Source organism: Myotis myotis, unplaced genomic scaffold, assembly GCF_014108235.1.
Source record: "Myotis myotis isolate mMyoMyo1 unplaced genomic scaffold, mMyoMyo1.p scaffold_m19_p_7, whole genome shotgun sequence".
Lineage (NCBI taxonomy): Eukaryota > Metazoa > Chordata > Mammalia > Chiroptera > Vespertilionidae > Myotis > Myotis myotis.
In genome coordinates, this window is record NW_023416379.1 from 70,536,684 (window position 1) to 70,549,496 (window position 12,813).

The 12,813-nt window shown below is 39.4% G+C and overlaps 1 protein-coding gene across 1 annotated transcript in view; it reads left to right on the forward strand.

Annotated features, from left to right (window-relative positions):
• Window positions 1-12,813, forward strand: part of EYS (eyes shut homolog) — a 1,264,258-nt gene that overhangs the window by 606,556 nt on the left and 644,889 nt on the right. Inside the window, 2 exon segments of the mRNA XM_036318417.1 lie at window positions 325-408; window positions 411-443. Of these exon segments, the coding sequence (XP_036174310.1) occupies window positions 325-408; window positions 411-443 (117 nt within the window).

Genomic DNA, 12,813 nt, shown 5'->3' on the forward strand with positions numbered 1-12,813 from the left:
AAAGACATTTGAATGGGTAATATAGAATGGCTCCATAGTTACAAGCCAAATTTTATTTCACATATACTTACTTTCATTTCTGCATAACTGTGTGATTTTGGGTCAAATTATTTATCTTCTCTAAGTTTAATTTTCTCATCTACCAAATAGAGATAGTAATAATAGATAGAATGATTATGAAGATAAGCTGTGACAATTTATATAAATGACCTAGCACAATTATAGCAAATAGGAAGAATACACACACACACACACACACACACACACACACACACACACACATAATTAAAATTAAATTTCCCCTTTGTGATTATCTGAGGTTAGCCAGAAAATCCCTGTGAGAAGGGATTTGATGAGTGCATTCTCAAATCATGTGTTCATGACATATATGTAGAAAATGAACTGGCTTTGACTCGACATGTTTCTGCATGCCTGGATTTGTGGTAAAGATTATTACTTTTTTTTTTTGTTGTGAAACTTTTACATTGCCTTTGAAACACTGTAAGTAATAGAATAGTGTATGGTGAAAAGTAAGGTTGGACAAGTTAACTTAGTGCTCTTCTCCTTCTCTGTCAACATTCCCCTTTCCCTTCCTCAATACGTCACATGTACCCTCAGCCCTTCAAGAGAAAAGCATGCTCATAAATTGATTCAAACTAAGGTATAAGTAACTTAATATATTGTCCTTTCATGTTTTAATGCATTTGGAAGGAGGATGCCAGTAGAGGAATTACTTAATATTGTCAGGGCTTGGCAGAACCTCTATTTTGCCCAAGGATGTAGTGCTGCTTCTGGTGTTGGACTCAGAGTATTATGTGTCCAAGGAGAATGAATCTTCTTCCTTGGCAAATTTGGACTGGTCTGAATTCCATTAACATTGGAATAGTCTTACTTGGTAGAAATGTCTCCATTGAACCATAATTCTTTTGACTGTAGCACCTACTATAGTAAGGAAATATCAATTGGCAAGACTGTTCTGTCAGGAATTTTAAATGTATATCTACAAATGTCATTAACAGTTAGACCAGCCTTAACCAAAATTAAAGCTAAGTAATTAGGTAGTATATACAGTCAGGTGACTCAGTGCAAGATTGAGGAATCAGATGTCAAGGGAAGGTGAGGTCTGGCTAGTGCTTAAGGAAGATGCACATGTAAGTATGAATGGAGCTAGACTTTGCTCAGAGCTGGAAGATCAGAAAGGAAAGGTCAGAAGCAAGACTCTCCAGAGGTCATTAAAAATTAAACAGATAAATGGTCCATACCTGTCATTTAAACAAAATAATTGAGAAAACTTGGGTTTAGGTCATATGCTCTTTTGAGGGGTATTCCCAACGCTCATCTCTCTGATAAAACGGAACTATCATCTTTATCATTTTATTTCTCTTAGGGCCCTTGGTCCTGGCTTTCCTCTGGGGAAATAGTTTTCCCCTAATGACCTTAGAGAGATGGTCTTTGAGGACACATTTCAGGAACTTTGAGTCTGGGAGGTATTTGGTGCTAAGAAATAAGTTTTATGACAACTCAGTTTACACAATAATGGCTTCCTTAAAGTGGAGAAAGAAAAAAGCTGAAATATATCCTTTACTTTACTATATCCTCCTACTGATGAAGCCTGATATATAGAATTTGTTTTTTTAGAAATTGTTTTGTTAAATACAAAGAATTAATGCCAAATATCCTTAAAATAGTTAAATCCTCAGGATATGTTCTTTTATATTAAAACTAGAGGCCCGGTGCACAAAAATTTGTGCACTCGGGGGGGAGGGGGGTCCCTCAGCCCGGCCTGTGCCCTCTCGCAGTCTGGGACCCCTCGGGAGATAATGACCTGCTGGCTTAGGCCTGCTCCCGGGTGGCAGAGGGCAGGCCCAATCCCTAGGTGCAGCCCCTGGTCGGGCTCAGAGCAGGGCCGATTGGGGGGTTGGGACACCACCCACTGTCACACACAGAGCAGGGTCCATCAGGAGGGTTGGGGCTCTGTACCCTGTCATGCACAGAGTAGGGCCAATAGGGGAGTTGGGGCACCATCCCCTGTCACACACAGAGCAGGGCGGATCAGTGGGTTGGGGCGCCGCCCTCTATCACCCACAGAGCAGGGCCGATCAGGGGGTTGGGGCGCCGCCACTCTCACACTCAGGGCTGGGCCAATGGGGAGGTTATGGCTCTACCCCGTCACACACAGAGCAGGGCCCGGGGGGGGGGGGGGTTGGGGCGCCGCACCCTGTCACACACAGAGCCGCAGGGCCGATCAGGGTGTTTGGGCGCTGCCCCCTGTCATGCTGATCCCGGTGCCGGGAAGCCTCTCGGCTCCGCTGATCCCGGTGCTGGGAGGCATATTACCCTTTTACTATATAGGGTAGAGGCCTGGTGCACGGGTGGGGGCCGGCTCGTTTGCCCTGAAGGGTGTCCTGGATCAGGGTGGGGTCCCCACTGGGGTGCCTGGCCAGCCTGGGTGAGGGGATGATGGCTGTTTGCAGCTGGTCACACACCCTTCAGGGTGGGGGTCCCCACTGGGGTGCCTGGCCAGTCTGGGTGAGGGGCTGAGGGCTGTTTTCAGGCTGGGGGTTACTGAACTCCCAAATGCTCCTTTTTTCTTTTTTTTTTTTTTTTTTATTCTGGGCCAGCTTTAGCTTGAGGCTTGGCTCCAGCTCTTAGGCCTCCACTTTGCATACAATGTTGCGAATCTGCTGGCTGAAGTCCGGCGGTATTTGTTACAATGTTTGAAACTGCAGGCTCAGAGGCCTGCAGCCGCAGGCGGGGAACGTTGGTTTCCTCTGTCACTGAGGCAACCAAGCCTCATGTTAGTTTCAAGCTGCCTGGCTGCCGGCTGCCATCTTGGCTGACAGTTAATTTGCATATCTCGCTGATTAGCCAATGAAAAGGGTAGCGGTCGTATGCCAATTACCATGTTTCTCTTTTATTAGTGTAGATATATGACAATTATCACTTTATCTCTTTAATAATAATATCAAATATGAAGGATAAATCCATTAGTATATGTTAAAAATGTAAAAATGCAGCCTTAGCCAGTTTTGCTCAGTGGATAGAGTGTTGGCCTGTGGTGCAGAGTCCCGGGTTCCATTCTGGCAAAGTGCAAATACTTTGGTTGCAGGCTCCTCCCCTGCCTGGGCCCTGGTCAGGGCTCATTGACATCGAAGTTCTCTCTGTCTTTCCTTCACTCTTCCACTCTCCCTAAAAATCAATTGAAAAATATCCTCGTTTGAGGATTAAGAAACAAACAAAAAAGTAAAAATCGTGAAAACATAATTTTATAAAACCACAAGTCTACTAAATAGAGAAAAGTGTTAAGGGTGTAATACATCCATGTTTTAGTAGAGCATTTAATTAATTTTATGCATTAATTAATTATATAGTAAATTAATTTTAAATTTATATTTTAGCTCTCAAGTACTCAAAAGCTAAAATAAAACAAATGCTTACTATCATAAGAGAAAGCATCTGGGGAAAATGCTACAAGGAGATAGGGGGATTCTACTTTTGTTAATGCATTGGTTATGTTCTAAAATGAGTAGAAAAAGGTGTAGAAAATTTAGTTTATTGAAAAAGAATTTAACATTTAAATGTTATGCATATCAGTGTTATAGCAGTAAACAAACATTTTAAATTAGATATTCCCCTGAAAATAGTTACAAATTATTAATTGGAATAAGAAGCCAAATATTTTGCTGAAATAAAAAAGTAAATTGTTCAATGTCTTTGTTTGACTGCTGGAAATATTAATATGAAATTAGAATCATGAATTTTGAAATGAAGGAGTAGAATGGCAAACTATTTGAAAACACATATGGCAATTGCATAATATCACTGAAAAAATGCTTTTTAGATTTCTTTTCTCCCTTCCCCAACTAATGCTGTGAACAAATAGGATGTAAAATAATAAGAATTGTGATTGTGGTAAAATGTCAAATTTACATTTTTTAAAAAAATAATGTCATTCACAGAAAGATACTGAATTTGAGAGAGGCTTAAGAAACAAATCAGTTTGAAGAATTGAACAATTGATCTGTTTCAGGATTAAGTGTGCATGTAGAGTTTAGGTGAATGTTAAAACAGTGGGCATAGGGAAAATTTGGTAATTCCCTGATAAGGTGAGTCATGACATTCTAGCAGCAAAGTACATGGGAAGATATTAAACATCATATCAAGTTATCATATTCTAATATAATATTGGCATATTACTCTCTTTATTCTGATATATTGGAGTTTGTGAAGAGCAGGGATAATTGTAGTATTTCTAAGAGCACATAATATAGAACACTAGAGGCCCAGTGCACAAATTTGTGCACCAGTGAAATCCCTTAACTGGCCTGCTAGATAAGGCCAAAACTGGCTCTCTGACATCCCCCAAGGGGTCCTAGATTGCGAAAGGGCTCAGGCCAGGCTGAGGGACCCCACTGGTGAACAATTGGGGCCGGGGAAAGATGCTGGAGATTGGCCAGTCAGGGAGGGACCAGACCACAGGAAGGCTCCAGGGCGTCTCCAGCCCATCTCGCTCAGTCCTGAAGGGACGGACCCCAGCAACAAGTTAATCTACCAGTCGGAGTGTCTGCCCCTTGGTGGTCAGTGCATGCAATGGCGAACAGTTGAGCAGCCTTAGCATATCATTACCATATTGTGCTTTGATTGGTTGAATGGCCAACCAGTCAACCTGAAACCTAGCATATTAGACTTCTATTATATAGGAGGAGGAGAATATCTTTTGATGTTGGCCATCTTTGTTGAGGTTGTTCTGTTGAAGTTGTTAGCACATTAATCACCGTTATTTCAAATTCCTAGTCTGATAATTGCAAAAGTTCTGCCATATTAATCAGATTTGGGCGTTCTCTCTGTCTCTTCAAACTGTGTTGTTATTGTTTTTCCTTTTAATATGCCTGATAATTTAATATTTATAGGCAGACATCATGAGCTGGATAAAAGTAACTGAAATAAATAGGCCATAAGATACTTTATTTTTATATGGGTAGGAGTCAGGCCATGTTTACTGCTTTTTCTGGCTTTAGGTGTGAGGCTAAAATTCTTCTTTATCCTTATTGTTATCTCCTTTGTAATCAGTGGATTTTATTAGAAACTTCTTAAATAGATCTGAGCTGTGCTGTTCTCTCCGTTGTTATCTCCCCTGTTATTATTGGTGTGGGTGAGATTGTTCCCATGACGTGGGGAAGATACAGCTTTCAACTGTGCTATGAGTAGATCTCAGTCTCTCAGTGAGCCTGTTCCTCACCTCTGGTCTGTGACCTTTCCATGTCTTCTCGGCCTCCTCACCCCTTAGATTCAGCACGGAGGCTTCAAGGGTCTAGAGCTGGGTATTTCCTTTCTCCCAGATTAATTGGGCTCTGGTAAAATTATTTCCCTAGAAGTCAGGCCGTTTTAAGAACAGAATGCTCTACAGTATTTCAAATGGCTATTCTCTCCCCTTCTGGAAGCACAAAGTCTATTTTTCTCCTGTCTGCACTATGTGCGAACCTGCTAGGACTCCTGGAGGTGAAACTTATGAGCGTATGGGAAAATCCTCTTAGACTGAATACCAACCACCTGGAGTTCTTAACACTCAAGCGTGTCCACACCGGCCCACCAGCACTTTATCAGTGGGCGTTCCTTGTCCTACCCTGGTACCGGTTCCAGCAGGGCTTTCTGTCCCTCAGTTTCTGCTCTGGTAATTCTCTGTATCTGCATGACTCTCTCTCTAATTTGGGGAGAGGGACAATTTGCCCTGTAACCTCAATTCTCTGACAGATGAAAAGAATTCTTTTTTCAGCTTTTTATGTTTTTGAGGGAAGGGGTAGTGACTTCTGAGCTTCTTAAATGCTGGAGCAAAACCCAGGAGTCTTTGTCTTTTAAAAACCCGATTTCCTTATTTTAATTAGGCTCCTCAGGTATCTCACCTGGAATGAATGTTATATTTTTTTAGAGTTGCTAGAGGTCTTCACAGAATTGCTGTAAAAAATGTCAGTTGAGCTGGCAATCAATTCACTAGTGTGCAGAAAATAAAAAATTATAAATTACCTTGCACACTAAAGTATACCAGATGATACAGTGTCACATATAATCTGTTAAAGGACATTAAAATGTATCAAATTATTGGGAATGTGCAGCTGTTGGATTTCTGATTATAACTTGCAATAATATAAACCATTAAGCTTTTCATCAAAATAATTGGTAGCAATTCTCTTCACATTAAGTCTATTTAAATAAACCTAAACTTCCCTGACATTTTTTTTTTCAAATAGCTCTTCAGAAAGATACACGTTCTCTTTATATTCCTTCTACTTAGTCTATTTTTAAAACTCTCACTAATTACACTGTCTTATAAAAATGTGAACTATGATGTATGTTTATGAGATTAGAGAAAATTAATGACTACAATTATTCTTTGTTTAATAATGAAAAGTAACTTGAGAAGTGAACACCCTTGTTTCTTTATTTCTGAGAATTAGTTTTTGTTAGACAATGTTAAAGACCTGAATTCTTGGGTTTTTCTTAATGTTTAGAGTTGTGATGATCTTTGACAAGCTGATAATTAATGCGGATTTTTCTTTTTAGCAGATCAGATTACAAAAACGAATCAAAATGTTGTTACAATACTTGTATTATTCTAAAATCCAAATGTTCTGTAAAGGAATTTAGTGACAGAACACAATTTATTTAATGTCTTAGACTTGTTAAAATTCAAGATGAATTATCTCCCTCTTTTTAACTTGATCAGCACTACTCAGTTTTCCCTCAGTAAATGAATTGTTACCAACCAAGATTGATCCTTACATTAAGTGATGATTGTCAATGGATCATGCTTAATGAATTTTGTAAATGATAGCAGTCAATAAAAATGTTGATGGCATTTTTAAAAGTAAAACACAGATCTTTATGTAGGAGAGAAGCTGTATTTATAATAATGTGGGGGGTGCAAACTATTTTCTGAATGAGAAAAACTGTTCTGATTTCTGCAGCTATACAGTCTATTTGCAATATCTGGTTTTTAAATGTCATCTTCAAAATAGACTGAAAAACAAGACCAACGATAGCAAGATAGACTGTTTCATTTGGTGTCTGTCTATGGTTCTGATGTTTCTTTTCTCATGATATAAAATCATCAATATTGTTAATAAACATTTACAAGTATTTACTGTGTTCAAAATGCCATGATTTATCCTATTAAATAATTAAATCTTATTATCACTATATAGGAAGTAAATAAGCAAATGTGTAATTCTTAATGAACTCATAATAATTTCTTTTAAAAAATAGTTTATAGCTTTTGAAGAAATAGTTGATAGCTTATTCATATTTAATATCAAGTTATTGATATTTTAGACCAGTCAAAACACATCCTATGGACACTTATTATAGCAAAGTAATTGGAAATCATATAAAGAAATACATGAACATGCATTGTTTTTACATTCAAGCAAGAGAAAAGAGGAAAGATTCAAATGCAAATACTTTACTGCACAAAAAAGCAGCAACAATGGTCCTTTTAAGGCAAAATTTGATGCTTTGCTTTAGTATATTTTGAGCATATATTGTGCAGGATACTATGCTAGATCCTCAAAATAATGTGAAAGATAATGTGAAAACTCATTTGTTTCAATTTCTTGTCCAAAGACAGCTTTCAGCTGAATGGAAGAGAAAAATGTGTATGGGATAATAAGGAAGTCAGCAATGAGTTCAAAATGTAAGAAACTGTATATTGAGGGAAATGAAGACATTAAAATAAGACAATTGGCAAACCTTGAGTCATGTAGTCATTAGTAGAGCCTTCTCCCAAAGGTTAGAAAGGTATCTCTAAAACTGCTGTCTCTTTATCTTCACATTGGAAGCCTCTCTGAGAGATTGCTCAGTATTGCTAATAAGAATGCTAAATATGCAATAGCCTTAGAGAAAAGATTCATTCTGTTCCTCATGACTAGTTTCAGTGTAAACAACAGGGGTGTATATTCTAAGAAACACACTAACTTACTGTTTTGTAACCCAAGGGATGTGGTGGCTTTAGAAGAGGAAGAAAAGTGCAACTTTGAATGAAAACACACTTCAACAATGCAAAAAAGGTAATCTGTATTAAACAAATATAATTTACAATGGTAAAATGTAGTTTAATATTTTCAGAAGTAGAATATTGAAAATAACTTCTCTTACATTTTATATAATATACTAGAGGCCTGGTGCACAAATTCATGTACCAGTGGGGTCCCTCAGCCTGGACTGTGCCCTCTCACAATCCGGGATCCTTTGGGATGTTGGAGGCACGGTGCATGGATTCGGCCTGATCCCCGCAGGGCAGGCCGAGGGACTCCACCGGTGCACAAATCTGTGCACTGGGCCAGTTTCGGCCTGATCCCACAGGCCAGGCCAAGCGACCCCACTAGTGCATGAATCCGTGCACCAGGCCTCTAGTATGCATATAAACGCTTTGGTTAATCTCTTCCACCCTCCCCTCTTCACTATGAGATTCATCAGTCTGTTCCATGTTTCCATGCCTATGCATTGAGCATCTATCCCTTGGTGGTCAGTGCACATCATAGCTACCAGTTAAATGGCCACTTAGACTTTTATATAAATACTAGAGGCCCAGTGCACAAAAATTTGTGCATTCGTGGGGGGGGATCCTTCAACCCAGCCAGTGCCCTCTTGTAGTCTGGGACCCCTTGGGGGATGACCACTTGCTGGCTTAGGCCTGCTCCCTGGAGGATTGGGTCTAAGATGGCAATCAGACATCCCTCTGGCAGCCGGGCATTCCTCAGGGGATGTCCACTTGCCAGTGGGGAGCAGGCCTAAACTGCAGTTGGACATCCTTAGCACTGCTGAGGAGGCAGGAGAGGCTCCCACCACCACCGCTGTACTGGCAGCCATCAGCCTGGCTTGTGGCTGAGCAGAGCTCCCCATGTGAGAGCACACTGACCACCAGGGGGCAGCTCCTGCATTGAGTGTCTGCTCCTGGTGGTCAGTGTGTATCATAGTGACCAGTCATTCCCAGTCTTTCTGCTGTTAGGGTCAGTTGGCATATTGCCCTTTTACTATATAGGATAGAGACCTGGTGCACAGGTGAGAGCCAGCTGGTTTGCCCTGAAGGGTGTCCCAGATCAGGGTGGGGGTCCCGCTTGGGTGCCTGGCCAGCCTGGATGAGGGGATGATGGCTGTTTGCAGCTGGTCACACCCTGTTCAGGGTGGGGGTCCCCACTGGGGTGCCTGGACAGTCAGGGTGAGGGGCTGAGGGCCGTTTTCAGGCTGGTGGGTGACTAAAGCTCTCAACCTCTCCTTTTTTTATTTTTATTTTTTATTCTGGGATTTATTTACCTTCTATAGCTGTCACTGGAGCTGAGGCCCGGCTCCAGCTTGAGGCCTCAGCTGCTGAAAGCAGGTATCTGGGGTTTGTTTGGCTTCTATAATTGAAACACTGTTGCAGCTCTAACTCTGAGACCTCGCTGGCTGAAAGCAGGTATCTGGGGTTTGTTTAGCTTCTATAATTGAAACATATTTGCTTTTGGAGCTGTTGCTTTCAGGCTCAGAGCTGGGCTGCAGAAGGTGGGGAACCTTGGCTTCCTCCATTGCCGGGGCAACCAAGCCTCCTGTTCGCTTCAGCTGTGTGGCTGTTGGCCGCCATCTTGGTTGGCAGTTAATTTGCATATCGCCCTGATGGGAAGCGTATCAGAGATAAAAGACAAGGGTAATTAAAATTTACCTTTTAACTACAAGGGTAGCTAAAATTTATTAGATAAAAGACAAGGGTAATTAAAATTTACCTTTTAACTACAAGGGTAGTTAAAATCTGTCTTTTAGATAGGATAGATTTTGCATAATATAAATGTCTTAGAATAGTGTTTTTTTTCTTGGTAAATGAAATGTAGTAGAATTATGGCTACCCTGTAGAGCTATTCAGATGTGATGGGTAATGGGTGTTCACCTCTCATTTTTATATGTATGTTTCTTATTTAAATATGGTGGCAGTGGAATAATATATGCATTTGATAGAACCTTAGAATATTCTTAGTGTTGTACATTGCTTCAAAGGAGAATAGCCTTAACATGTTACATCTCAGTTAAATAAAAAGTTGTCAGGGTCTCAGTTTCCAAATCTATAGCATGAGAGTGTAGATGAGATGACTGCTAAGTCATACCTAAGATGACATTATTAGTTCATTGGAGAGTTGGAAATAAAATGCTAAATGTCCACACTTACTGATTGCTATTCTTTCCTCTATGCCAGAGGTGGGGAACCTTTTTTCTATCAAAGACCATTTGGATATTTATAACATCATTCGTGGGCCATCCAAAATTATCAAATTAAAATTAACCTGCTATACTTACAAACATTTAGTTAACTCACCCCTAATGCCTTGGCAGGGCCAGACCAAATTACTTCACCAGCCTCATATGACCCTCTGGCCAGACGTTCCAAACCCTGCTGTATCCCATGCCTTTTATTCATTAAGATAAATATCTCTATGTAGTATTGGTAGGGATGTGAGCAGAAGATATTATTGAACTGCTTTACAAAATAAAAGCAAGGCCTGGATTCCAAATTGATTCCATAGCCATCCTTACTATTTACACTTTTCTTCCTTCCTGCCCCCCACAAGTGGCACATTTGTTACAATTGATGAACAACATTCTTACAAAAAATTATTGTTTACATTAGGTTTCACTATTGGTGGTGTACGTTCTATGGGTTTTAACAAATGAATACTGGCATGCATCCGCAATTATGGTATTAGAGTATTTTCACTTCCCTAAAATTTTTCTGTAATCCATCTAGTCATTCCTCCCTCTCTTCTCACTTATGGCAATCACTGATCTTTTTACTGTCTCCTTCACTTTTGCTTTTTTCCCCCCACAGTTTCTTGTAGTTGGAATAATATAATATTTAGCCTTTCCAGATTAGATTCTTTCACTTAGTAATATGCATTTAAGTTTAATGTCTTTATTAGGGCTTGATAGCTCATTTCTTTTTAATGCTGAATAATATTCCATTGCCTGCCTTCACCACAGTTTATTCATTCACTTACTGAAGGACATCTTGGGTGCTTCCAGGTTATGGCATTTATGAATAAGGCCTCTATTAGCATCTGTGTGCAGGTTTTAGTGCATTCATAAGTTTTCAGTTCATGTGGGTAAACACCGGGGGAGGGGAAACTGTTATGTTGTATGGTAGAAGTATGTTTAGCTATGAAAGAAACTGCCAAACTCTCTCCCAAAGTGTTGTACCATTTCGAATTATCATGAACAGTTAGGAAGCATTTTCTAATTTGTATTTATAGCAATTTCCAAAACTGCAATCCATCAATTACTTGTGCAGCTATGTTTAATGTATGATCACTCCCCTCACCCCTCCAGTCCCCATTCTGACTTTCATCTCAGCTCTGCCTCTCTCCTCTTAAATCAGCTTCAGAAGCACAGGACCGGTGCACATCATACTTGCCTCTACTGTCCAGATCGATACCACACTAATAGATTCTAAAAAAATCTTTCTCAAATGAACAAGAACATGGATGAGACTATAAATATTTTGGTGTGAATTATATAACAACTTTGTAATACAGAGGCTATTGGATTCAATACCATATACCATTAAAGATAAAATGAATTTCTTTCTACAATAATAAAGTGATTTTAGATAAAACTTGAGACATAAATTACCATTCAACTTAGTTATCTTTTGTGGAAAAAGAAACATTATTTTCCAGGCTAAGTGTTTTGAATGCATTACTTCATTTAATGTTTAAAACAAACTGTCACATAAGAATCATTGTTATCCCTATTGTACAGATGAAAAAACAGGTTTGGGGAAGTTGAAACACTTATGAATAGCTGGTAAGTGTCAGAATTATGTTTGTCTAGTGAATCGAAAATTCTTGACCCATAAACACTAGGTCACAAAGGTTTTAGTCTGCATTCACTACAGTTCTGGATTTCTCATTCTGAGCTATGCTCAAATTTCTTTTGAAAGACAGTTTACACTCTGAAGGATTTAACTCATATAAGTCCTGCAAAAATTAGTTTATATTTTTAAGCCAAAATTTCTTATTTTGCATAGTTCTTACATTATAGCAAGTGGACCTGTGCATTTTACATCTGCCAGTTTATTCTATAAATAATTAAATGCAGCGAGGGAGCAGGAGGAAATACGATAACCCACATTGAGTGCATTTCTTCGATGATTAAAACCAATCTCTCTGTTTCGCTGCTTTTGCTGGCATTGCCACTAAGAAACAGCAGGATTCTAGGGCTTCCCTTGTGGCCTAGGACTATTTTTTTTTAATTCATACTCAGTGCACCTGGGTTAGTATTTTTTGTTGTTGTTCTTAATTAAAAATAAATGAAACCAAGAAAAGAGTCCATCTATAGGCAAGAATCCAACCTGTTGCTTGTCCCTTCCCATGCAGCTGAAGGGTACAGATGTTCATCACAACACATTTTTTTCTCGCTGCACTGGATTTATTTTAGGTGTTAGATGGTGTCCTTGTTCCACACTGCTTGATTTGTGTTGGTCTTACTTTGCGTAACTGTTCTCATGTTATTTGCACCTGCATTTCCCTAGTAAGGGGAGGATTGTGTGCACATTCTCTGAATTTGAAGATCAGCTTCAAAGCATTCTAAATGTAAGCTTAACCTACTTTAATCTAAAGGGAGAGAGATTGGCAAAGATTATTGTAGAATAGAAAATAGACTTGGTAGTGCTCAGAAGCCATCCTGTTTAATGCTTTAAAATATTTATGTTTAATGTTTTAAATGATATACAATTCAGCAAACTATGGCCCACGGGCCGAAAACATTTGTTTTTTTTACTTCAAAATAAGATATGTG